At 41.0% G+C, this 24752-nt stretch overlaps 1 protein-coding gene and 2 non-coding genes across 6 annotated transcripts in view; 2 read left to right on the forward strand and 1 right to left on the reverse strand.

The window, feature by feature from the left end:
- The window catches only part of LOC114549067 (partitioning defective 3 homolog), a 387004-nt gene that overhangs the window by 327499 nt on the left and 34753 nt on the right, over nucleotides 1-24752 (reverse strand). For all 4 annotated transcript variants that reach the window (XM_028569211.1, XM_028569212.1, XM_028569210.1 and 1 more), the window contains exon 2: nucleotides 9333-9434. In XM_028569211.1, the coding sequence (XP_028425012.1) occupies nucleotides 9333-9434 (102 nt within the window). The remainder of the gene's footprint in view (nucleotides 1-9332; nucleotides 9435-24752) is intronic.
- Nucleotides 6243-6314, forward strand: trnaw-cca (transfer RNA tryptophan (anticodon CCA)). The gene has a single exon. It is a non-coding gene; the product is annotated as a tRNA-Trp (tRNA).
- On the forward strand, nucleotides 13768-13839 carry trnaw-cca (transfer RNA tryptophan (anticodon CCA)). The gene has a single exon. It is a non-coding gene; the product is annotated as a tRNA-Trp (tRNA).

Here is a 24752-nt window from a genome sequence, read left to right on the forward strand (position 1 = left end):
TGTGTGTGTGTGTGTGTGTGTGTGTGTGTGTGTTTATCTTCATCAACTTCTATCAGCAGTAACACCTTTCAAAGTTCAGCTATCTGAGTGTCAGTCTGAGGATATGTGTCAGTCTAAAGGGATTTGTTTCAGAGCAGAAACAGGTGCTGGTGGCTGACAGAAAACTGGAGTAACTGTCAGTATTTCGCCCCCACTTCCTCCATGCTTCTGCCAGAAGGCTAGTGGGTGCTTATAGAGCGTTATCAAGTCAACGATAGCCCATTTAGAAACATCACGTCCACTGGAGTATTAACAACCAGGCGGTGGCAGTTATAGTTCAAATTAATAATTTTGTTAAAACAGACAAAACATCAATTTAGTTAAATGTGTTACAAAATAAACAATATTTTGTCAAATTAACCCTGTCCACTGATTAACAAAAAAAGATGCAGCTACTCACAAACATTGTTGCCAAGAGCTTCCAGCTCTCAAATGCCACCGGAGCAAACGTTTAATTACCCGAGAACAATCAATTCCATCTTAAAAGGTGGAGCTCAGACTCGGGTACTCAAACTCAGTCAGGGTCCCTTTGATTAGATTACAAAACAAATCAAAATAATGCACAGTAGCTAGACCTCCACGGAGCGGTTAGTTTGGCCACCAGAGGGCAATATATGGGTAAAGCACATTTTTAGAAACACACCAGTGCAGTGCCTGTTCAAAACATGCCTGTTTGGCAGTGTTGCCAACCTAGCGACTTTGTCACTAGATTTTGCGACTTTTCAGACCCCCTTAGCGACTTTTTTTAGCGACAAATCTGGCGACTTTCTTTAGAAAAGACATTGACTTTCTGTAGAAAAGTCGCCAGTATTTACCATATTTCTCTCTTGTGGCGGCCAAAACAGTCACCTCTCTCTTCTGTTCTGTGACTGGAGCAGCCCCTCCCCTCTCTGCTCTCTCCTCATGTGCAGCAGCACTGCACGGGCAGGTAGAAGGGGAGGGGGGAGGGGGGACAGGTTGCGGGGGCTGGTATAGGTACGAGAGACAGCGGGACGCAACGGGAGAAAGACACCGCTGAGCTGTCCTGGCCCTGGGCAAGCCAGCCTTCTTTGAGAATTCTTTATTGATCTTTTCCCTCTCGCTTTTTTTTTACTTCAAAGATAGGCTACCTAAGTAATAATTATAATGCAGAATAAATTCCTTTATGTAGGGTATTTTCAGGATATATCAAGTGTTTCTGGCTTTGCTTCTATAGTAAAGGTACATTGAATTATTCCATACATTACATTGTTGCAATGACCAGGAATGGCACTGCCATATTGTAAGAGCCTGTCAACTGATTATCAAACTGTGGTACATGCAAAATAAATTAAAGTTCAGTTTCTATCGAGTCTTGACATTGGCTCAGAGGACATATGAATGGTTTGATGGTTTTACTCTCTCTGTATTTCCTCCTCCACCTACAGAAAACAGAACATTATCATACTGTACGGCAGAAATCAAAAAAGAATGCACAGTAAAGGTAGAATACATAGGCTATGTAGTTCAGAATGTGTGAGGTGAATGTGTAACACTGTCTGAGAGATGTCGGTGAGAGACAGCCAACCAGACACAACAGTCTTCAATCTATGCCAAAAGAGCTTACATTCACTCACAAACACATACATACACAAATGCGCGCACACACACACACACACACACACACACACACACACAGCACAGACAAACAGAGTAATTAGTCTTTGATTTCCCCCGGCAGTGTTCTGGTACCAGGGTAAGCTGCTGGGACCCTGCTTTAGCCTTGGCTAATTTCACTCACGGCTTGATCTCGACCCAGCACAGGTGCCCACTTGGCACCCAACCGCTGTTGCCATGGCAATGCCAACTTAAGGGGCCAAGAAAATGCCAATTGTCCAAGGAGCTCAACGACAGCCATGGAGCCATGGATGTGGTACTCATAAACAGGCCGCATTAGCACAAATAGAGGAAATGGTCAGATATGGACAGTTCAGTTAGGTTTAAATAGGCTCCCCCTTCTTCACTTCCTAAAGGTTTTTGGCATTTTTGTTTTTCTCTACAGTATGTGTTAGTATTAGGGCTGTCAAAATAACGCGTTCATTTCGATTAATTAATCTGAGAAAAAATAATGCGTTAAAAAAAATAATGCAGATTAATCCATTCCATATTGACGTTTGACCTATAGCCGTTCTAGTCACTATTCGACTGTAAAATGAAGGAGGGAGACGAGAATGTGCTGCTTGGATCATTGATTGGAACCTTTAGCTACTTGTTACTTCTTCCTGCCAACCCTGGCTACCGAAATCTGGTGCCACTGATATGTCTGGTCTTCTCTCGCATGCTCTGAAACGGACGATACAGGCAACACAAACACCGCTGCACGGGACGCTCGTTAACACTATACTCAACGTTAGCCTACCGCTAGCTAGTAGCTGGATTAAACACTGTTAAAATGCTGACAGCTAACGCTAAACGGTGTAAAGTTTGACTGTATTTTACTGTAGAGGATTCAACACCGGTATGTAACAATCTGCTAGCCTGACAAGCCAGCTGCCACTAGGGTGCGTCTAACAATCTGCAGCTGCCGTCGGAAAAACAACACAGACGGTGGGTTCAATGAAACTGGTAAACTACAGCCTTGTGGTGCATTTGAAGTTATTGTAAATGTCCTTTTCCCATCTGGTGGTTGTTTTTGTCGTTCAACAGCAATTTACTAGTGAAATAAGTTATTGTTATAGATTATTATCAAATCATTTAATTTTGACCATATGGCCTTAGTAATAAACAAGCCCTTCTTTAATGTCACCGACTGTTGTTTAGTACCATTCTTTTTTCTTTTCTTTTTTTACTTTCTTAAAAAGTATCGGTTCAGGCACCGTTAATTATGTATGCGATTAATTTCGATTAATTAATCACAGAGTATGTAATTAATTCGATTACATTTTTTCATCGATTGACTGCCCTAGTTAGTATCCATTCCCAAAATCAAAAGATATGTACTCACACTCTGTGTAATGGACGGTATACAGACAATCCTGTAGACGGCTATAACTTGGGCCTGAGTGCCTCTCTGTGGTTTAAAAGAGTCACTGCAATGTCTGTCAAGCTGCGGGTCCACGCCTACATGCACCTGCTGTAAAACATGCTACACTGAACCGCTCATTCGGGTACTTCGGCTGTAACAAGCCCCTGAGGACACACACACACACACACACACACACACACACACACACACACACACACACACACACACACACACACACACAGAGAGCCTGCAGTACAGGCTTGCTTAGTCTGACCTCTCTTAAGAGGAGAGATCCAGACTACAAACACCAAAGGACACACTCCTCAAATTACCTTCACTTATATGTTATCCAGCCCCCTTTGGACAGAATATATATATGGCAACTTGCACACTAAGCAAGCTGACAAGTTGGATGAGGCCCAGTCAAGTGCAAAGGGTTAATGATGTTTGCCAGAGCTGTAACGATTAGTCGACAAAAATAGCAAATCTGACTCCAGTAAAGATTTTGGATGTTGCGCTGCTTGTTCTCTTCTCTGAAATGGATACATGAACACAATGCAAATATAAATAAAAAATGACCTCCACTTGTTAACAGATTAGTCTGAAACTCACAATCTTATTCCACACATTCAAAGGACTTAATTACAGGAATCAAGTTCGCTTTTGTGTCAGACAGTGAGTTTGTCTCGCACAACAACAACAGTTTTGAAGTGTTATATACCATTTTAAATGCTAATGCAATAGCCCAATTTCCCTGCAATGACCATTAAAGTTTTATCTAATTTTATCTAATTGGCCATATCACACCCATTCATTCCTTTATAAACTCCTTTCAGCAGACGCATTTTGTGAATTTCTTACCTAAGGCCATCTCCTAACCAGGAGTCATTTTCATTGCCACATTGCCATCTGGTGTCTGTATCACAGCCATTTCCAGCCATTTCATAGCTATCAGAGGATTTATTTTTTTACAATAAATGAATTTTCAAAAGTCTAACCTAAGGCTCTTGAGCTAGATGAAAGTTTATACCCCCTTCCTAGACAATCTTACATGACTGTATGAGGTTGTGTCATTTGGCTAGGGGCTCATTCATGCCCGCTGATAGTCTCATTGGAAATTATCAGCAGTGTGTTTAAAGCTGTCCATATAAAAATAGACATGAGACCACAGTTTCTACGATCCTCTGAACAACAGACTATCATATGTTGAACTTCAATTTTTTTTCCCGCACATATGACGCACATTGGTAAGTGTGTTGTAATTCTGATTAAACGTTAGGCTCTCGATCACATTCACTTCTCTTTTTAAACTGCTGTGTGAACAACATTTGTCCATCAGTTAACTTGAAAACTGGAAAAAGTTGGAAAGGAGTTAGGACAAATTAGCCTGAGTAGAATAATGTTTTTTTTCTTACGATGCATACATGACATGCAAAAGAAATTCTAAAGTGCCGCATTTTTTGTCAAGTCCTTCTAATTTCAAATCAAATATATAATTTAAATGTTCTCTCTGGTTACAAAATGCAGTCTAGCTGTGCTAATAAATAAATATTGAGGTTCAAATACTTAATTGGGATCCTGGTCTGAGTCTAGTCTTCTGAGTGTACTTATTTAAATAAAGCTAGACTAGCTAAAACCTTCAGTCAAAGCCCTATTTTGTTGCTATTGGAGTTACATCCCATAGTCTATATCTTCAATGTACTTGGTGGTGTGAGTCCCATATCCCTGCTGTAAATACTAAGTATGTAGTTAGTGTTGTTATTGTTATCCCTAAGCCTAACAATGACATGCTATTTCACACAGTGTGCTATTATCTGCATCAACTGGCCTATGAATGAAGAAAAAAAAAGAAGCTATTCCTCTGCCAAACTACTACTTCCCACTTCAGTCCAATTGGTGGCAGTAGTGCACTAAAAACCTAGTGTGGCAACTGCCAATGAACATCAATGAAGCCTTGAAAATCTATAGACAATAACTCAAACACACACTACACTTAATGCTTCACTAGTAACAGATAGCCAATACTACAAGTAGTGTTAAGTCATCGTGTGCGGACGAGATAAAACTAAAAAGGTCCTGTTTTTCTGCTCGCTCCGTCTAAATAAAGCTTTTCAGCCTGCTCAGAGAAACAATTGTGTCTCCATAACCTCTGTGATCCGAGCAAATATGTCACCAACAAACCATAATACTGTAATCACATCAGAATTATCTTTATAAAAAGGTAGGAAATGTGGACATAGAGCTCAACTTCACACAAGAACCAAACTTGGAACAGCAAGAGGGACATTTATGCAACACAAAAGCAAAAGTAAAACCAGCCAACTGTACAGATACAGTTTCATATTCCTCATGCATGTGTAATGGAAGATAGATCATCGATGTGGAGATCTGTGGAGCAGAGACAGGCTGCAGCATGCAACTCTATGACTACATATGAAACACATCATGATAATCTGACTGCTGAACCTGAGCCAGACAACCGTCATACTGCACGTGCGCGCACACACACACACACACACACACACACACACGCACACACACAGCTTGGGTGCTCCCAACGGTAGAGCCACAGAAACTTGCGAAGTGACAACAGTGCATTAACTCCTGCTCTGTTTTCTCTTCATGCCACAGCAGTGACACACAGTAGAATTTAATTTAATTTTTTTGTGATAGAAACCGCTACAGTGGACATCAACAGTGGACCTCAGCAGTCAGTCAATATATAGTAAGGACTATCAGTCTTAACTGAATGTTTGGATAATGCAGTTTACCAGCATCTACCAACCTACTGTATAAACTCAATCGTAATTTCTTATTTTTGCTGTTTTCTTTTTTTTTGCTAGCGTTAATAATACATTTTAAACTAACTACCGACCAACCTAATCACGCTTCCCTTAAACCAAGTGAAGCGTGATCTCAGTGGAAGTAACTTAAATAAGAAGTGTTTTTCATTGATCTGCATAACTATAAATTATGCTTATCTACAGCTGCAAAGCTGACATTGATACTACATAACCCTGTTTGTGCAGTGTAGTAGTGTCCCGATTTAGTGTTTCTCAGGGGGCCAGAGTCCTGTCGAATACCCCAGTCTGAACTGTACAGATGTGACACCCTGCCTTTTATAAGTGAGCAGGCAGGAGGAAGCTGCAAAGAGTTGGAATAGTTTCACAATGTAAAACATATGATGTCAATTTGGGTTGGAGCCAAAGTTCACATGTAGGACCTTGTGGCACAACGGTAGCGCGTCTGACTCCAGATCAGAAGGTTGCGTGTTCAAATCACGTCAGGGTCAATGAATTTTAAGGCCTGCACTCATCTAATGCATTCCGTTAAACGAAAGAAGTTACACAAAGACATCACAGCTCATCAGTTACTCCTACCTTTCAGCTCTGCTGTAAAATAAACAGCAAGAAATGCAAACAACACTGAATTACTCACAGATATCATACCTTAAAAACAACTGAATGATGCAGTGCTAATAGATCCTCTATTTTGTAATTACTATACTTCATAGCTATTACTTCAGCTTCATATGGCTTCAATTATCCATTCTTTTTTGTCATATGTAAACTTTAACACCACTGAGATTCCAAATTGTGGTTGTGGTGTTACCGCCAGGCTCAAGTCTGGCAACATAATTGAGGCCAATCATAACACAAAGTGCAAAAACAACCACCTGCAACAACCTAAAACACTGTCAAAAAAGCAGCCAATTTCAGATAAAAATCTATTCAGATTAGGTTTTATTTAGATAAGAGAAAGAAGACAGTAAAGTTTATTAATGAGATATCCACGAGCAGTAGGCCAACATCACTCACTACAGCATAGACTGGGAAGCCTGTGGAAGTAGTACATTCATAATGATAAGAGTGGCATTGTGATCAATGCTTTGAAATGAACAGGTCTGGTAAACTGTGTTGAGTGGGTTCCTTCCTGTTAGTAGAGTGAACCAGGGACAGAGGCAGTAGCTGATGGAAAGAACTGGACAGACTGGATTTACTACTAACAGCTATACATTCACACAAAGAAGCAAACACCCACACCGAGATAAAATCCTGTGTGTACACACACACATAGTCAGAAGGCTGTTCCACTGGCCTAAAGTTAGCTGTCTCAGACTCAGCCCACATCCAACTGAGTTATGCTCTCTGTCATTTACAGCAACTACCAATAGAGTTTTACTACAGTATGTCAGTCGTGTGACTGTACTATCACTGTTTATGTTTTAGACTGCAGAGCTGTAACATAACATTTAGAATATCACTGTAAAATTATACTGATGAGAGTGATATACAAATAATCAAAAATCAGCTGTTACTGTGCTCATGACAGTGATTGGTCAGGCTAAATGTCTTGTTAATGAAATTAAATATTGTGTCATCAGTGGGATGTAAAAAGCCCACACAACCACCAGGGGGAGCAGATATTCACAGCAAGGGGAAAATAGAGATGTGCCAAGTAGTCTTCATTTAGTTTACTAAAACTTTCCAAAAATAGAAGTCTTTCTTTTTTCTTGTCTGTAAAGGACTACATGAGAGGAGAGGAGAGGAGAGGAGAGGAGAGGAGAGGAGAGGTTTTTAAAATCCCTTTATTGGACCATTTCCAGATAAGATTCACAGTCACAGAAAATCAACAGACACAAACAAAGAAAAAGAAACCAAAAACTAAACAAACATTAAAAACCAAATACTATCAATACAAACTTTGTGCTTTTTTCCAATCAAAAACTAACCATCAACTCTCCCTCCTCCCCCACAGAGCATAACACTCCCCTCACAGCCCACAAACCACTAAAAACCAGCAAATTGTCCATCAGAGGAGAGGAGAGGAGAGGAGAGGAGAGGAGAGGAGAGGAGAGGAGGAGAGGAGAGGAGAGGAGAGGTTTTCAAAGTTCCTTTATTGGACCATTTTCAGAGAAGAATCACAATCACAAAAATCTAAACCAAGTCAAGAAAAGGAAATCCTAAATAAAATAAATAAAAACCACAACATAATTGGTCAAACAAATAAAACATGTGCTTTCTTAATTAAAAAAAATTAAGAGAGGAGAGGAAAGGAGAGGAGAAAGGAGTGTTTCAGACAGCAAGTGCAAAACAGCTGCTCCCATCACTGATCCCATCTGATGCGTAACCATGGCACCTACCACACAGTCATTGTAAGGTGTGTAGGTGCACATCCCATACTCTCCCTCTCTCTCATACACACAGTGTTTCATGCATGTACAACAAATGCAAACACAAAATAGAAAAGCACCGGCGTACCAAACAGACCAAGTATTCCCATCAATTCACAGCTCGCTGAACTTAAACCTTAGATATCCAATGTGGGAAATGTAGTTTTCAACATGAAACACACTGTGTTAGGGTTAGGGGTTAGGGCTTAAGAACTGTATAATTTCAGATGTTCCCAAGAGATCAGATATCGTGAGAAAACTTACAGATAGGAATCGAAGATAACAGTTTCAACTGAAAGTCCCATTGCATCACCATTTAGAGGAATCCATCATGATGGCCTTAAGCGAACATATCTTTGAAGTGATGATGTAAACACCAGATAAATCACCCATGTCATCATACACCCATAGTAGACAAATATCATTGTTGTTATACAAAGGTCCTGTCTGTTACATTTTATCATTAGCTATGTGCTGAACTGAAAACTGGTTAAAAAAATCATTTAAACCATTTTCCACTCACAAAGTGTGTTTGCGAGGGGGTTATAGCTCACTAACTAGCCCAACATCAAAGCCAAACAGTTAGTGACTCAGGTGTAGTCAGCACTGTTCCCATGCGTAGGATGCAGTGGGATTATGGGTAATCATTTACAGCTGGTCTAGTGGGTTGGATGGGTTGGTGATATCATGCTGCTTCTGACATAGATTTTTTGCCCACACACACTTGTACTGAAAGTACAGTACACACACTGTCACATACACATCAAAGTGGAGCCTTGAGTGCAACACAGAAGACAGAACTGTTATCATTCAGCCCTTCACATATATGAAAGCAAGGGAGGACTGCCAGTAGGTAGAAATTATTAAAAAGCAGGTGGTGTGCAGAAGTTTTCTGTTCTGTAATGTTTTAGTAATGATGAGACAGAAAAAGCAGACAGGGGTAATCATAAGCACATTAGTGGATCTCTCTGTAGTACTGACCGAGCTTTGTGCTCAAGGTTTCAGCGTAGCAGACACAACCAAAGCTATTTTTGCACAAGAAAAAAAGTGAATGAAAATGAGAAGAGGTGGCGAAACAGGAAATGTTTGGGGAAAATAAACAAATGAATAAAATACACAATAAACACATTGACTCACCCTATCTTTGTCATCCACCACATCGCACAGCATGTCATCCAGGTCCAAAATACCTCCGTCTCCATGTTCCAACCTGTGGACCTGGACCCAGTAGCTGGGGTCCTGGTAGGAAAAAAAAGAGAAACTATTAGCTCTGTACAGCTTTATTGGCACCATTTAGACTTAGGATTTGAAGCCTTATGTAAGTAAAGCCATACAACATGTTAGCATTGCCAAGCCAAAGGAATTAGCAGCTTGTTTCTCCTAGGAATCAGCTGATCTAATCACCACATGGTTCATATAATGATCCAGTCATCTGGCACACAGGGGCTCTAACACAGCTATGGATTGACATCACGATAGCAGTTATAAAATATTGTAATCCCCTGCTGGCTAGCCTGCAAAGTAAAGCATTTGACTCATACCTTTCTCCCTGTGGCAGTAGACTAGAGAATTGTGACACAGGCACAACAGGAGGTGTCATATGCATCAGTTCTTATAGTTATATTTAAATGCAGAGGTAGGGCTGGGTATCGCTAAAAAATATTTGATACCGATACCGATACCGATACCAACACTGTGACTTCGATACCCGGTTCCTAAACAATACTTTTTTTGATATCAATTTTATAAAACAATAAGAAATTACAGCATTACGGGCTCTGTGCGTAACGTAGAGTTTTTCTCTGCGACATGTAACGTTAAACCGCCAATCACAAGTATTATTAGAACTTGGTAGAAGAACGCTGCGTGCTTGGCTCACTGACGCCGATGAGATTTACTCCTTAGGGATTGAAATTGGGTGTTGAATTGAAAGACATATTTCGATACTTTAGAGGGAAATTTGGTCGGTGCTTAAAAAGTATTGAATTCGTTACCCAGCCCTAATAAGAGGTGACAACACCCACGTTCAGGTCAAAAACTGTCATCACCGTTGTTGCATCAAAAAGTTGAAAATAAATAAAAGCTTCTTATTCTCTCCATGTGTCATTTGGCTTCCTCCCTGTCAGTCAGACAGGAGGCTACAGAGAAACCACTCGGCTCAGTAACGTTACTAAAAGAATTTCCTTCATCTTTTGTCTGTATTTTGTTCTCACTCTATTTCCTTCCCTCTGTCTCTTTTCCTCCATAACGGAGCCGTCTTTGGGTCTGTGGTTAAATGCCTTCATGCATGGCTTTGTTGTACTGAACTCCAATGCGGTCCACCAGGCATAATGGTCCAAATCATGAGGGGAATAACTGTGTGGTATTTTTCTTCCTTCTGAGGTTATTAGGAAGGAAACGATGGCACGTTTATCAGGGACGTTTCCAAAAGACAAGACAAGAAATCAGAAGCAACGACAGAATTATTTGGTTCCCATTGTTAGTTAGTTACAATGACAAATGAAAAATTGCCAAAGCTACACCACAATACCACCACTATATATAACATACTGGCAATCTAGCTAAGAATAAAGACACAGCAAAACAAATCACCATATCTGGAAGTCATTACAAACCAATAACTGACACTTGGCATTAAACAGGGGGAAAAAGTCTTGAAATGTTTACATTTTGACACGCCCCATGTCTGTTTGGCGTGGTCCTCATCCAGACTATTTCCTCAGATGGATTACGTGGAAGAAATTCTGAGAGAAGCTCAGCAACATAACTTAATCCCAGAAATTCACTTGGGATGGAAGAAATGAACTTGGCGTTGGCTGCTTAGATTTGACTTGGTTAAAATGATGTAGGGAGCCTTATATCTAGTGCTGTGCCTCCAGCAAGCCAAGAATGATCAGTTCAAGGACTCTTCATTACAAGAGTATTAGCAGGGAATTCATCACTAACTGGGATTGGGTTGGATTTTGTGTTTTGGGGGTTATCTCTGAATGCTTTGGTGTAATACCAAGGTCTTAATTCTCTAACACTCACACACTCACACACTCTCTCACACACACACACACACACACACACACACACACACACACACACACACACACACAGCTCCAAGTTTTTTTTTCCCTGGTGGATACTTGTAAGTATTAGTAAGACCTCCTAGGAAGATACAGCTGGTCATGTTAGGCATTCAGCTCAGATAAAAACAACCAAAAGGTCAAATTCCCTGTTTGGCGTACTTCTGCTATCATTAATTCTTTCTCTCCAATCCTCAAGGCCCGTGCTGAGAATATGTAGGAAATGTCTTTTATTGTTGTATTCATAATCAAAACATGATTTTTCTTCCCAAGTGAGGGAGTAATCTCAAGTGTCCCTCACGCAACTCCGTTTTTTACAAGGATTCCCTTGAACTTGAATTATCTTAAAAGATATTATGTAATCCTTTTAATTCATAGTAGAATTCTTTAAATATAAAAGATTTCTAAGCATGTAGTACATGCTTGCTAACATCGAAAATCTGAGTTTGTCAGTGGTTTAGCAGCAACGCAAAGTAAAATGAAATGTAATCAAATTTATCACATTCGAACACATGGGCTTAATCAAACATTGAATACATGTATTATGAAAGCCAGTACAAATGGACGGAAGAGAAACATAGAGGGGGCATATACTCCCAACAAAGAGTGCATTGTGACAGAGTCATTTATATTACTGTAGTGTACAGTAACAGCAGTAAGGGAGGACAGCTGTGGAGTTGATGAAGTGTTAGCACACTAAGCTAAGCAGCCAACCATCATCTCTGCTACTAAATCAACACGTTGTGCAAGATTGGCTCTTGCACGGTCATGTAGCGTTCTGTCCTTCCAGAAAGAGACTGAAAATTCATCTTTGATTGTGGCAAATAACAGTCATTTTTACCATGGAAACGTTTGTGTGCATAAGGGAACAAAACCCTCATCAGATCCACACAACACGTCCATACTGTTGTTGTTCTCAAGTGCAACCTAGGGTCACTTGAGAGAAAGGGCTTTCCCGGGGACAGCCTCTAGCTCACCCAGTAAGAGTGTTCGCCCCATGTTGGCTGTGTCCTGCAGCGGTGCGGGGTTTGAAGCTGACCTGCTGCCCTTTGCTGTGTGTCATCCTCCATCTCTCCCTTCCACCTTCAAATAAAGGGAAAAGCCCCCAAAAAATAATCTTAAAAAAAAGAAAAGAAAAGGGCTTTCCCTTCCCAGACCAAATTAACACGCAATCACTATTTCCTGAGAGTAACTTGCTAATTAACTAGATTTCAAAACCAGCTGGCCGGCACTGCATTATTAGACAATCTGAGCCATGTATGTGTGGGGTTGGACGAAAAGCTGAGTGAAATATGAGGAGAGCAAATATAAGTCCACCTTACTGCAAACAGAGAAATATTACTCAGGTCAGGTACAAAGGGTCACCCTTACAGCTCCTGAACGTCAGCTGAAGCGCTTCACAGTGCTAAAGCATCACGAAATTGCGAAAAGATTGCAATGCCACTTGACCATGACATGCCAACAGAGACACTAAAATGTGAAATATGACACATGACAGGTTTAGCACCATACTGCAATTACTTGAGAACTTTTTAATCAAGTGTGACTATAATTAAACCCCGTCATATTAATTACAGTAATGTCCACACCAGAAAACTTCAAAACATTTTACTAATATTGTCAATGGAGTCAAAAACTCATTTATAAAGTGCAAATGTAAAGGGTGGTGGCTTGAATTGTCTTTGTGTAGCACTGCCAAATGTAACAGCACAGGAATGTACAGCATGCGTAGTTTCACTTTAATGAGATGAGAGGGTCGGAAAAAACGGAGCAGCAGTAGAGCAAAATGAGCCAGACATGGCTGGTTAAGTGTCATGGGGAGTATGTACATAGACTATCTGGTTACATGTGTAGCAGAATGTTGCAAATGCAACGGCATTACATTTAACACACAGAAAAAAAAGATGTGAAAACAGTGTTGCAGTCAGAGAATAATCACTACTATGTTGGCACTGATCAGATCTGCAGGCTAAACGACTTTTGTATTGGGCAGAACATATATGAGCAGATATGCAGGGTGTGCCAGTGTGTATTGTCTCCTGCCCCAGTGACCTGTTTAGTCACTCGTGAGCTTTACTCATTCATTCATACATTGTGTGAGTGATATACCACAACCATGGACTGATCAGGTATCATCTTATCTGATCCAATGTAGGAGGTGAGAGATAACAGAGAGGTGGTTGTTCTCTGTGTCACACACACACACACACACACACACACACACACTTTCAACATAAGCCCAGACAATAGCTCTCTTTGCCCCATTATTGGTGTCTTTGTACCAGAGCGGGTTGCTTGTTCCTGTCAAAGACCACACAAAGACTGGTGCCCTGGAGGAAACTGAGGGAGGGAGGGAGGAGTGTGAGAAAGAGAGAGCATGTGCCTGTGTGTGTTTGATGATTGCTGCACTAGCTGCTGCAAGTGTTATAATTCCCACAGGGAGAATACGAGCAGCTAGATGTACCTCTCAAATGTCCAGCACTGAAATACAACTGAAGCAGGACCTCGTGGCGCAACGGTAGCGCGTCTGACTCCAGATCAGAAGGTTGCGTGTTCAAATCACGTCGGGGTCAGGACATTTTAAAGCCTGACGGACCTCACTGAACCTATGGTATGCAGTACATGAACTGTACACTGGAAAGTGTAATACATTTGTATGACACACAAATTAATGAAGGCCAAAGAGAGATGCCAGTCACACTTGTGGGCTTTAGCAAAGATAACACACAGACATCTTTCTCATTAGTTAGCATTAGGGAATTTCAAGCATTTGGAGAGGAGCTCATAAAGAGAGAAAACAAGCAGTTTCACAAACCACAAGCAGTGGTTTAAAGGACTGATGTGATCTACAGATGGCATCAACAAGCTCTTCTCTGGAAACTGCAGGTGAAAAAAATAACAGTCACACATAAGAACAATACAGTGTTCATTATCACTGTTTAAAGGCGTTGAAGTGCAATTTAATCAGTGTAGTACGTTATACAGCTAGAAAAAGACAATGAATGGAGGGTTGGGCAATAGATCAATATAATATCGATATCGTAATATCCTGATATGACACAAATGTTGCCTTTTCCTGGTTTTAAAGGCTGCATTACAGTAGAGTAATGTAATTTTCGGAACACACCAGACTGTTCTAGCTGTTCCATTATTTGCCTTTACCCACATAGTTATTATATCAACATAACTGATGATTATTTATCAAAAATCTTATTGTGTAAATATTTTGTGAAAGCACCAATTGTCAACCCTACAATATTGCCACAATATTGGGATATTTGATTTTCTCCATATCGCCCAGCTCTAAATGAATGTCATAGAAGCTAGCTTTTCTCTCAAATCCCGGTTTGGACAGCTCTTTAGAAAGTTGATTTAAGTTAGATGATGAGTAAACATGGTTTTGTGTAAAGCTCAGAAGATGTCTGTTCTGTTATACAGTCCATCAGCAGTGCACACTCTGTGTCAGTCACAGGCGAGACAGTGAGCTTTCGCTTTATTGTTCTTTCTTCAGTTTTTGGAGCCGGTGCCTGTCAGCTATTATTAAGGACGCAGGTGAGGGAAACAAGAAATAAAAACAGAAACTCTCAAAACTTATCTGCCATTACGCTCATTGACAGTCATTAAGTAATTTCCTCTACATCGGTAGTGTAATTTAAAAGAAAAAGAGACTCATTATAATCCATTTCTGTATAAAAGAGCCACACACACACCTTACGTCAAAATATAAATAAAAGACTGTCCTATTTTTAGTCTTGTAGAGCGGATCTCCGCAGCACATACACACCACTTACGCGCTGCTCTCATGCCCAGTGTAGCATTAATTAGAGTGGAAGCGTAGTGTTGGAGCATCCGCCCCGCATACGTTACACGTGCAATGTAGCCGGCCGGTAACAGTTGGCCATGGATACCCAACAGCACCACATGCAGCGGCCAAAAACAGGATATGCGTGTGATAAGTGTTGCTCTGGTAATCAGTGGGGATGCAACCAAGTCTAGCCCTGTCTCCATCTGCACCATATACCCACCCCTAACAGTGGTCTTAGCCCGTGCCCAGTGGTTGCAGCAAATTAAACTCCCTATGATGGCAGCAGGCTCTGGCTAGGGCTCACAGTGTCCCCTTGTCCCACACCCAGCCATGGTCCTGGTCAGGCCTCTTACAGCGCCACATCCTCCTCCCTCAGGCCTCCTGCACACTGCCTGCGTGGCATGTCAGCTGCGTGGCATGTCAGCTGCGTGGCGTGTCTGTTTTTATTCTGGCTCCCATGTTAACAGGTTAGAGCTTGCACACTGCCTGCGTGACACGCACGTCTCAGGCCATCTCAAGCCACGCTGAAAACACGTGACGCCTATTTTTCACACGACACGCAAGCGTGTTGGAACCGTTTCCAGGCAATATAGAATACGAAAAGATGTTTAGGCTATATGTCATTTTTGTCACTTACAGCTTTTTAATCAGGTAAAGAAAGAGGGATGCTGGACTGCAGGATAGCCTATGCTTTTAACATTTTAACAAATTTGGAAAATCTGTTGAACTCCTTTTTAAATATTAAAAAGGAAAAAACACAAAAATATTGACAAAATAAAGTTGAAGAACACGCTATTATTTAATTTTATCAATGGGAAACCTACATGTGTACAGACATGGCTAGCAGCAGTGCCGCGCCAGACACGTTTCTGGTGTGCAAAGACATAGAAAATGCCACGCAGCCGCCACGCAACTGACACGCAACAGAAACGCCACGCTCACGCCATACAGGCAGTGTGCAGTAGTACCAGCGGTGTCTCTAGTGGCCCTGTGTCTTTGCACCCAGCGGTGGTCCTTGTACCTGGACAAGGATGTACCTGACCATTGCACATACTATATATCTTGAACTTTTGCACATTCCCTCAACATTTTTGGCACATTCTGTACTAAACCATACAGGCTTCTTTCCTTATTGTTATTGCAGTTAGATTGTGCATATCTGTTTAGGCTATCATGTTTTTTACATTTATTGTTTTTATACTTTTAATAAGCAAATTTGTTGTAAGTACAACTGAGTGTTCTGATTCAGATTCTGGTGGGTCTGACCCCAACTCCTGATGTTAAGGTGTCAGTTTAAGAAATGAAAGCAGTTGACATGTTAAAGAAAATTAAAGTGGCATTTTTTAAGCCACAGGAGAGTTGGAGATGTAGCCCTTAAGTGATAATGCAAGAACTGTCAAGCTATTGTTCACTATCCTTAAAACCCTATTTAAAACCTGCGGCTTTACCTCATTTTAGACACAAATGTGTGTGTACAAATATTATTATATTGAACTAGTTCTGTTGCCATTCACAGAGCTCAAAGTTATGGGTTTGGGCAATTATTGTGGGACTAACAAAATTTCAACAACTCAGAGAGGACTGCACAATCTCCAGACTTTCACTGCAAAGAGCAACGAGCTTAGGCATGACTATTAGGCCTTGACCTCTGACATCTGGGAGAAAAGACCTCCCTGTAAATCACGAGTTCAAGCCAGTAGTTCAACCTCCCACTTGCAGAGTTTGGTCTCTGCAGCACAATAACGGCTGGGATTTATGGAGTGTATGTTGTCCTTTGTGTATCAGTAACACTAGCGTCACAAATGCTTTCTGCCTCTCTTGCACACACAGACACACACAGACACACACCTCCCTAGCTTCTTATCTTTGCCAAATGTTCACTGTAGCTATCAGGAGAAAGTAAAACAAATGCAAAACAGAAGATATAGGACAGTAGCAGGCTACTGCTACCTCTGTACTACTACAAGGCCACTGTAGCAGCAACAGATGCCATTTACCGTTTGCGGTTATTTTCTATGCCGGTGTGAAACACAAAAAATATTTTTTAAGAAGGTAAGTCCTTAAAAATTCTTTTTCCTACTTTTTTCAAGTGTTTGAATAGTTAATGTCATAGCCTAATCACACCTCCAAACCAAAAGCAGTTGTAGAAAGGGCTGTTGATGAAAGGTAAACAAAAGCCTTAAATATTGCTCATTCTTAAAAAACAGCTATGTTTACTGATATATTTACCAAAATCCTGAGAAAATGACTGCACTATGTCCTTCTTAAAAAGGGAATTTCAGTATTTTTCAACCTGGACCCAATTTTCCATGGATTTGTGTTGAAGTGACAAATGTGACCAAAAATCTTTGAAATTGGTCAAGTATTGAGCGACAACGCTGTAACTGGCAGCCGTGAACCAAGCTGCAATGTAATCCTATTTGGCAATAGCGACGTCAATGTATATCCAAATGCTCATTTTTGCAACTGACAGGCTCAGATTGTTATTATAAGTGTCCAACTACATTATGGAAGATGGTGAAGTCTTGTTCTGAATTTCTGAAAAAGTGAACACTGAGCTTTCATAGTCATTACCTTTGGATATGCATAGGCCGAAGTTGTGGCTAGTTGTGCTACAGCTACAAATGGACCCTAACCCCCGGTACATTCACTGTTCCTCACTAACCATTGGGTCTGCAGTGACCATTTTGACCAGGGATGACAATTTTCCTAAAGAAAAAGGATGTTCCAACCAAGAGTGAGGAGCTGTAGACACAGTAGGGGTAAGCTAATGCTATTAGCTAAAGTTAATTTGGCATCAGTAAGTTACAGATGAAAGCATTGCAGGATTACATCAACTTATCTATATTTCTATGATGTTGTCAGACACTTATAATTGACAATCTGAATCAGTGGACGTACATTGACAGTCACTATTGCCCTATAGGGTTACATTGCAGCTTGGCTCACGGCTGCCGGTTTTGCTCAATACTGGACCAATTTCAAAGATTCTTGTTCACATTAGTCATTTAGACACAAATCGATGGGAAAATGTGGTCCAGGTTGAAAAATACAGATTTTCCCCTTAGTTCACCAGGTTTGTTTGTTTTGAACGACAGAACGTCTCTTCAGGGCATAAAAATGTCACCACAATGTCAACACTACGCAAATGGCAGCCCCAAACTGTGGGCTAAGTACAGTCTGACTGTGGCAGATAGTAATGGGCTAAGGAAGTACATGTAGTATACTGAGGGAAGCCTTACACTGGTATTTCTCTGAGACACCTACAGGGTCTCTGCATTATTGATGCCCTGCCTGCCCAAAGTGACCTGCAGAGTAGAGCGCAGAGAAATATGACACCTCACTACACATACATGCAGCTCTGCACACACTGAAGGCCTACTGGATTTTATCCTATAGGAGCACGTCCATATACAGCATGATGCAAAGAAACAGTACCGGAGACTCAAACGCTGCATTTAATGACCATGAAAAACTTGGTTGCATCACGCCCCATTGACGCCCCCTTCAAACCCAAAACGGACCAATTTTGTAATCACAACCCTACCTAAATGTACATATAAAATATGAATATACTTCTTTTCACACTACTGAGAAATATACATATGTTGCTTGACTCATTTACAAACAGTAGTTCATTGAGAATGATTAGTTTCTACTTAATTGATCACACCATTTAGGGATGACCCATGCTTTTCTTAAACTTCTGGCTTTTTCAACCCAGTGATACCTTTTCTGAACTAAGACAAATTTACACAAAATTAACATCTATCTATATAGTTATCTGATTTTCACATTGCATAAATCAACTTACATTTCAAGCATCTATTTCACTGAAATGAGCGCCAAAGTTGGACTACACCCAATACAGTTTTGTAAATACAAAGTGAGCATTCAGGACAGACTACCTTGACAATGACTACAATATTGACTTGCTGCTCTCACAAATGGCCAACTAACAATTTAAAAAAATGTCACAAACTTCCCCGATCATTCCCTTATTGTCTCAATAAACAACATACTTCATGATAAATCATTCAGCTGCACTAAACAACATCTTGCATTTAGACTGGACAAAGTGCTCAGAAAGCCCAAAAGAACCAAGTTTGTTAATCAATCATTCCTCCCAACTAGTTTTTCAAGTGGAAACAAGCTAAAGTTTTCCACACAACTGGCAGGAATTTTCACTTGTACTAAGAAACATCATTTTAAAAGATTCTACTACAAGATGGCTTTGTAAGATGGATATGTTTGTAGCACAGGCATGTATTAAAGGCTAAAAGAGATAAATATATATTTATTTTGGCCAACAGTTAATATTTTCCCACTCTGTGTACTAAACGAGTGGCAGTATTAATACCAGAGAGGTTAGCAATGGATAAAGCTTTTAATACAGGCCAGCCTGTCAAACACACAGCCAAATCCTGCAGCCTCTTACTGTAACACAGAGACCCTCCAAATATCTGCCACACCTAGACACACTGAGCCAGAGCAGAGACTACTGTCGATCCTCTGGAGTCTCATACTGTAGCTGTGGAGAGGAGAAAGTCGGAGAGCCAGAGAAAACATCCTACTGTCCATTCTTAGACAAATGGCACCTCATTCGCCAAGCTTTCTGATGTTGGGTGAGTTGGAAGCTTGGATCAACCTTTGTAGTTGTCTCCCCTGCTGTGTGGTCTGCTTGAGCAGGGGATTTGTGGTCCCTAAACCTACTTTCTACAGGACTACAACTGTACACATCACCCCTTATGTTACAGTAAGTACAACGTGGAAAGCTAAGCATCTGGTCTGAATAAAAAAAAGCAGGTCGGACTGCTTGTGTGTGTGTGTGTGTGTGTGTGTGTGTGTGTGTGTGTGTGTGTGTGTGTGTGTGTGTGTGTGTGTGTGTGTGTGTGTGTGTGTGTGTGTACAGGCCTGACATGCTGCCTCATGGCTCAGCATGAGCTGGGACTGCTGCTGTGTTTTCACTAACAAATTAAAACTGACATTATCACATGAGGATCTCATTGAGTAGTTTCATAATGATACATCATTAAGCCAATTAAAGAGTAAAGCGTCTGACAAGATGTGCCAATGATTACTGTGAGAGGCATAACAGTATAAAAAAATACAGTAAAAGGCTATTGTATGACAGAAAACCTAAGTACTAACATCAATTATTGATGTCATATATATATATTTTTTTTAAAGAAATGATATCTTCCTTAGGGACCTAAAATAACGGCCACATGAGTGGGCAGAAGCTATTAACATGCATTTCTTAATAAATGCCAAAAATGTAGGTTACTGTAGTTGTAGCATAATTGGCATGGTGCTTAAGCAAAGCTAGCAGCTAGCATGTTGGCTTGCTTCCCAAAGTCACATTTTTATTAGCAATCTGTCTGGAGTGCCAGGATAGGATGCTGGTTTTGGCAACTGGCCAGTTTCATCCCATTTAAGACAAAAAGGCATTCACAACAGCGGGAGGGCTTTACACACACCTGCACACACACCTTTTACACATTTACTGTCTTGGGCATCAAAGTAGTCCCGGGATATGTGACATGCAAAGTAGCATGCATGATTTGGCAACTGGGGTGCACTGAAGAGAGAAAATCATGTCATAAAATGCAATTATAAGCCTGAAAGTGTTTGCTACCATATAGTTAAAATAAAAATGTAATAAGATATAATGTATCCCTGGCTTGAAGGACATCCTATGGTATACAAATTGTTATAATATAACTGACTTTGTAATGAAATGGCTAAATGGCTTACTAATCCCAAGAAGCTAATGAACCGTGATGAGCAGGTCATTTTTATAATTTAATTTATACTGTTTATTGATCCCCAGTGGGGAAATTACAATGTATAGTTTGTTAGAAATTACTACATGCTCAGGACCTATTCATGCACAAATGGAGAGATGTCAGAGTGAGTGGGCTGCCAGTGCTAGACCAGCACCCTGAGCGGTTGGGGGGGCGGTGCCTTGCTCAAGGGCACCTGGTAGTGCCCAGGAGGTGAACGGGCATCTCTTCAGGTACCAATCCACACTCTGTACTTTGGTCTGTACTGGGACTTGAACCAGCGACCCCCTCACTACCAGGTAACACGGGGCTGTAAGAAGTGCTGTTATTCTGTCTCAGATGCCCCACTGAAGTGTCCTTAGCAAAACACAGAATTCTTACGAGACACAATTCTCTAGTTGAACCTGACCTCTGACCTCCTTGTGGATGGGAAAAAGGAAAAGGACTATTTTCTTCAAGGGGGTTGATAAAGAGTCCGTCAGTTTCAAATGCTTATCAGAAATCAACCAAGAGGGGCACCCAGATAGCTCAGTTGGTAGAGCGGGTACCCGTATATAGAGGTTTACTCCTCGATGCAGCGGGTCCAGGTTAGACTCCGACCTGCGGCTCTTTGATGCGTAGTCTTCAGCTGTCCTGTCAAATAAAGACCTAAAATACTCTTTAAAAAAAATAGAAATCAACCAACAGAAACAGAGGGTGACGGTGTCATGTTACTAAAAGGACATTTCAGTCTCAAACCCTGAGGGAGATGTCCCATCCAGGCCATCTGTTCAGCCTTGGCTCTGGGAAGAGCAACAGTTAGATTGGTGCAAATTAGTGTGTGATGGATAATGTAAAGTTCCTGTGACAGAATTTAAAGAAAGTTGTCAATTACCCATTGTTCATTGCCAGCGTACCATTTTCTTTACATACTTAGTTTTAATTTGGGAACTACAACTGTAAACGTGCCAATGCCAATGTGCAACAATATGGGTGTACAGACAACTATATCAAGACAGGATGAAGAGAACAATGATTGAATGTTCTTATTTGGTTGTGCCACTTTGAAGTTATTTTTACTCAGAGCATTTCATATGCAAAAGAGCCACACCAACATTCACAATAACTGAGCAACAGAATAACCCCTCTAATTTTCCACTGGCAAAGCAAAGACATCTTAGCTGGACAGTTTCTACTCAAATAATATCTAACATTGGCTACAAAATGCTGCGAATGGCACTGAGTCAGTGTAGTTCCTGCAAGTTCAGTAAAACTGGTTGAGCACTGTGAGACTCTTTGTCTACTGTGAGACTCTTTGTCTACTTATAGAAGCAGCAGCACAATTTCGGCACACTTTTGTTTATTATTTCACAAGCACAGAGCTTGTCAGATGGGACCTCCAAACAAGCCAAGAGAAACACAGAGCACAGGGTGAATCACACAGAACAGACAACCCGCAGTGAAGATGTCACGACACACACAGCTCTTTCACAGACTGCAGATGTCAAAACACAGAGAGGGGTCACAGTGTGTTTTCTAGGATTTGTGTGTGTGTGTGTGTGTGTGTGTGTGTGTGTGTGTGTGTGTGTGTGTGTGTGTGTGTGTGTGTGTGTGTAGGAGGTGCCTGGGATCTAAATGTGGAACAAACATAATTATGTAGGCTACTACCTATTTTGTACTGTATAAATAGAAACATAATTTCAATCCTCATGTCGAGAAATCGTCAAACTGTAACTCGAATCCACATACAGTACAGAAGCTACGAAAAAAAGTCTGCCAGGAAATGAGGCAGCTCATTCTGTCATCATATCTGTGAATGGTGAGAAGGCAGGATGGGGTGTCCAGTGTCAAGTTTTTTGGAATGTAAAATACGAGGAACGACGTTAATCTGACTGATTGCATTTTGCCAGGAAAAAGAGAAACATGATTGCATTGTTTAGACAAACAGTTTAATGTTTGCAAGGATCTAGGTCATTGGTACTCGCTCAGTGTACTTAGGTATTCCCTCTAAAGTGTACATTGTCACTTTTAATATCTAAACATCACCGAATATCTTCAAAAAGGTGGCTATAGTTGTGATTCAGGCTGTGAAGTGTGACCTTGTAGATCATGTCCAGTCCTGTCCAGTCCAGCAACCCTGACATGTACTGAGGAGTGTGCTGGTCATGGTTTGTGAAGAAGCAACAGACGGTGACCGTGAAATTTTCTTGCACACTTTACACAAGAGCACACACCTCGACTTCACAGCGAAGGAAGGAGGGAGCTCATTGGGGAAGACTGTGTGTGCGTGTGTGTGTGTGTGTGTGTGTGTGTGTGCGTGCGTGTGTGTGTAAAGATCCCAGCGGGCTCAAGAACAACATATGTAGAGCAGACAAGATCCCAGGAGTTTAAAGGCCAGCAAGAGGGAGTGGCAACTCTTTGGTCTCACATGACAGTGCACCATGCTTGCCACATCTGTAATGGACGTGCTGAGCACAAAATTACCTCTTGTTCCCAATAAAGAGCTCTCGAATACTATATTAAAACACTAATACCAGAAGGGAAGTTAACCGGTCATCTTTTAACAACCAAAGAGGCTCATTTGTCCACTTTCAGTGTCCAACATGGTATGACATGGCATGATGCAACACAGCCTAAGAAATGTATTTTCAGGCTAAACAGTCTAAACAGAGCCTGAGCTCTGATAATGACCGGCAATAGCAAACTGGGTTTCCATAAAAAATGTATCTTGGCTTGAGCAAAGTGGCCCATTTCAACCAATCCGGAGTCCACCCACACTGCCCCACGTCTCACAACGTATAGGCCTATAGAAAAACATGCAAGAAGTTAGTCAATCAATTAATTAATAAATGTTCATTTGTCTCATGAAATGAAAGACAATTCCATCAGTTCCTTCCACTTGTGCATGATTCACTATAAAGCAGAAAGTGGCTGCCAGTCAGCCGGTTGAATGGCACCGGCACACCAGGATCCAGCCGTGGATTAGAGAAAGGACACCAAAGCTCCCGACATCCCACTGGAAACCGACGCAGACACAGAGGCCACCAAGCTCACCGACCAACGCCTGCACACTGACAGGCAGGATGCAGAGAAGTGGCAGCCGGTTTTTAATTCCTCCACACTTCTTTTTTAAACATTTATTAAAACAAGATCCTTGACAAAGTGTCTCACACAACATGGTACAGAAACAGGTAGTATTGAAAGGCACTTATATACACAATAATCGACATGCTACTACGAACGCGCAAGATTTGAGAGGTTACTTTCCTAATTGCAAGTGTCCAGTTCTAATTCAACACATTATTCCATTGCCGAATACTGTATGACAGGCGACCACCTCTCTAAGTACCATCCTGAATTGTAATTTTGCGGTTATATTTTCCGTACAATTGACAGCTTTGACTCTTTGGGACCACTGGTGTTGGGTGGGTGGGTGGGGCTTAAGCCAGTTTCTCGTAATCATTTTATGTGCTACTAACACCAGAGCTCTGAGCATATACAATTTGTTTTCTCCCAACCCTCTTAAATGTATGTTCCCTAAAATTAAAAATTCCTCTACGCTTCTTTCGGTGCCTCCTTTGATGTAGAGATGGACGCAGAGATATTCTTGCTTGTCCACGTCATCAGGATCGTAGACATAGTTCGTAGCAGATAGCTATCTTCACCTGTGTATTTAATTCCTTGTTCATATCGTTTATCCATTCTCCCTTATAATTCTGGTTATTCTGGTTGTCTGAACACAATTTACTGTAATTAATTTAAGTCTCCAGTTATGCAGCTCATTCACACACTATGCATGTCCGTTAAGGTAGAAAAGAAAGTGTAAAGCTCCACCATGGAAACATACATACATATACAGCAAAACAGCCAGTCATAAGTCATTCACTGGGTTAACACCTCACAATGTGACAGCTGT

The sequence above is a fragment of the Perca flavescens genome, chromosome 22 (genome assembly GCF_004354835.1).
Source record: "Perca flavescens isolate YP-PL-M2 chromosome 22, PFLA_1.0, whole genome shotgun sequence".
In the NCBI taxonomy this organism is placed as follows: domain Eukaryota; kingdom Metazoa; phylum Chordata; class Actinopteri; order Perciformes; family Percidae; genus Perca; species Perca flavescens.